Here is a 3,646-nt window from a genome sequence, read left to right on the forward strand (position 1 = left end):
GTGATGGGAATCCATGGATGGGAACCTATGGAGAAGGAGCCATGGATGGGAGATGTGGGTGGAATTTGGGGATGGGATCCATGGATGGGGGTTTGGGATGGGAACCTATGGAGAAGGAGCCATGGATGGGGGACCATTATGAGACCCATGGGTGGGAGATGTGGGTGGGATTCATGGATGGAATCCATGGATGGGGGTTTGGGGTGGGGGTTTGGGATGGGAATCCGTGGATGGGAACCTATGAAGGAGGAGCCATGGATGGGATCCATGGATGGGAACCTATGGAGAAGGATCCATGGATGGGGGTTTGGGATGGGAATCCATGGATGGGAACCTATGGAGAAGGAGCCGTGGATGGGAGATGTGGGTGGAATTTGGGGATGGGGTCCATGGATGGGGGTTTGGGATGGGAATCCATGGGTGGGAACCTATGGAGAAGGAGCCATGGATGGGAGATGTGGGTGGGATTTGGGATGGGGTCCATGGATGGGGGTTTGGGATGGGATCCATGGGTGGGAACCTATGGAGAAGGATCCATGGGTGGAATTTGGGGATGGGATCCACGGGTGGGGGTTTGGGATGGGAATCAATGGATGGGAACCTATGGAGGAGGAGCCATGGATGGGGGTTTGGGATGGGAACCTATGGAGAAGGAGCCATGGATAGGGTTTGGGATGGGATCCATGGGTAAGAACCTATGGAGAAGGAGCCATGGATGGGGATTTAGGATGGGAATCCATGGATGGGGGTGTGGGATGGGGGTTTGGGGTGGGAACCTATGGAGAAGGAGCCATAGATGGGGGTTTGGGATGGGAATCAATGGATGGGAACCTATGGAGAAGGATCCATGGATGGGGATTTGGGATGGGATCCATGGGTGGGAACCTATGGAGAAGGAGCTATGGATGGGAGATGTGGGTGGAATTTGGGGATGGGATCCATGGATGAGGGTTTGGGGTGGGGATTTGGGATGGGAACCTATGGAGGAGGAGCCATGGATGGGGTTTGGGATGGGAATCCATGGATGGGAACCTATGGAGAAGGAGCCATGGATGTCATCCATGGATGGGGGTTTGGGATGGGATCCATGGGTGGGGGTCTGTGATGGGATTCATGGATGGGAACCTGTGGAGAAGGATCCAGGGATGGAATCTATGGATGAGAACCTATGGAGAAGGATCCATGGATGGGGGTTCATCATGGAAGCCATGGATGGGAGATGTAGGTGGGAACCATGGATGGGATCCATGGGTGGGGGTTTGGAACGGAAATCCATGGTTAAGATATGGCATCCATGGAATCTCGAAATCCACATCTGATGTCACCTCCAACCCCAGGCCAGGAGATCCACAGAGTGACGGCCTGGCCATCCCCAATCCAGGAGATCCACGGGGTGGTGGCATCTCCAACCCCAATCTAAGAGATCCATGGAGTGATGGCATCTCCAACCCCAATCCAGGACATCCACGGGGTGGTGGCATCTCCATCCCCAATCCAGGAGACCCACGGGGTGGTGGCATCTCCAACCCCAATCCAGGAGATCCATGGGGTGATGGCATCTCCAACCCCAATCTAAGAGATCCACGGGGTGGTGGCATCTCCATCCCCAATCCAGGAGATCCACGGGGTGGTGGCATCTCCAACCCCAATCTAAGAGTTCCACAGGGTGGTGGCATCTCCATCCCCAATGCAGGAGATCCATGGGCTGGTGGCATCTCCATCCCCAATGCAGGAGATCCATGGGCTGGTGGCATCTCCATCCCCAATCCAGGACATCCACGGGGTGGTGGCCTCTCCATCCCACACCCTCCCCCATCCAATCCCACGGGATCCATGGTGACCTCTGGGATCCCAGGGCAGGAGGTGACAATCCCGGAATTCCCGGCACTCACTCTCCCATGTATCCCTTGGAGATGGAGTGGAAGGAGGCCAACTCCACCGAATCCGAGTAGGGCGGCCCCATCTCCTTCAGGACCTTCTTGAACGAGTAGAAGGCCGAGCCCTTGGCGTAGATGTTGTCCTGGTACACCTGGGCGGGATGAGATGGGACATCCCGGGATGTCACCCGCAATTCCGGGATTTTCCCGGGAATTTGGGACACGTCCCCTGCCGGCCACGCCCACCTCGTCGGCCATGAGGAAAAGCTTCTCCTCGTAGGCGAACTTGATGACGTCCTCGATGCATTCCCGGCTCTGCACCTGGCCTGGGGACACCACGGGGGACTTGGGCACCCCAAAACTGGGCTCCCACTTCTGGGGTCCCCATCCAGTTTTGGGGTCCCCATCCACTTCTGGGGTCCCCGTCCAGACTTGGGGTCCCTGAACAGTTTTGGGCTCCCACTTCTCTGGGGTTCCCATCCAGTTTTGGGGTCCCACTTCTGGGGTCCCCATCTACTTCTGGGGTCTCCATCCACTTCTGGGGTCCCCGTCCAGACTTGGGGTCCCAGTTCTGGGCTCCCAGTTCAGTTTTGCAGTCCCAGTTCTGGGGTCCCCGTCCACTTCTGGGGTCCCAGTTCGGGGGTCCCAGTTCAGTTTTGGGGTCCCCATCCAGTTTTGGGGTCCCAGTTCTGGGCTCTGACATCTGGGGTCCCAGTCCAGACTTGGGGTCCCAGTTTTGGGGTCCCAGTTCAGTTTTGGGGACGCAGTTTTGGGGTCCCAGTTCAGTCTTGGGGTACCAGTCCAGCCCCAGGATCCCAGTCCAGCCTTGGGGTCCCAGTTCAGTTCTGGGATCCCAGTTCTGGGATCCCCATCCAGTTTTGGGGTGCCATTTTGGGGTCCCAGTTCAGTTTTGGGATCCCAGTTCAGTTTTGGGGTCCCAGTCCAGATTTGGGGCCCCAGTCCAGATTTGGGGTCCCAGTTTTGTTTTGGGGCCCTAGTCCAGATTTGGGGTCCCAGTTTTGTTTTGGGGCCCCAGTCCAGATTTGGGGTCCAAGTTCAGTTTTGGGGTCTCCATCCTGAGTTCCCAGTCCACCCCAGGACCTCACCTCAGGTCTTCCCCCATGGAATCTGTCCCATCCCTGATATCCCATCCCAAATATCCCACACCAAATATCCCATTCCGATATCCCACCCCAAATATCCCATCCCAAATATCCCATCCCAGATATCCCATCCCAGATATCCCATCCCTGATATCCCACCCCAAATATCCCAAATATCCCATCCCAAATATCCCAAATATCCCATCCCAAATATCCCACCCCAAATATCCCATCCCTGATATCCCACCCCAAATATCCCACCCCAGATATCCCATCCCTGATATCCCAAATATCCCACCCCAAATATCCCATCCCAGATATCCCATCCCAAATATCCCATCCCTGATATCCCACCCCAAATATCCCATCCCAAATATCCCATCCCAGATATCCCAACCCAAATATCCCACCCCTGATATCCCAAATATCCCACCCCAAATATCCCATCCCAGATATCCCATCCCCAAATATCCCACCCCAAATATCCCAACCCAAATATTCCACCCCAAATATCCCACCCCAAAAATCCCATCCCAAATATTCCACCCCAAATATCCCATCCCAAATATCCCACCCCAAATATCCCATCCCTGATATCCCAAATATCCCATCCCAAATATCCCACCCCAAATATCCCATCCCAGATATCCCACCCCAAAAATCCCA

The 3,646-nt window shown here is 55.3% G+C and overlaps 1 protein-coding gene across 1 annotated transcript in view; it reads right to left on the reverse strand.

The window, feature by feature from the left end:
* LOC107199345 (alanine aminotransferase 1-like) overlaps nt 1-3,646 on the reverse strand; it is a 12,091-nt gene that overhangs the window by 3,997 nt on the left and 4,448 nt on the right. Inside the window, exons 4-5 of the mRNA XM_015616669.2 lie at nt 2,124-2,390; nt 1,893-2,029 (exon numbers count right to left, since the gene is read on the reverse strand). Of these exons, the coding sequence (XP_015472155.1) occupies nt 1,893-2,029; nt 2,124-2,390 (404 nt within the window). The remainder of the gene's footprint in view (nt 1-1,892; nt 2,030-2,123; nt 2,391-3,646) is intronic.

This window comes from Parus major, unplaced genomic scaffold (assembly GCF_001522545.3).
Source record: "Parus major isolate Abel unplaced genomic scaffold, Parus_major1.1 Scaffold595, whole genome shotgun sequence".
In the NCBI taxonomy this organism is placed as follows: Eukaryota; Metazoa; Chordata; class Aves; order Passeriformes; family Paridae; genus Parus; species Parus major.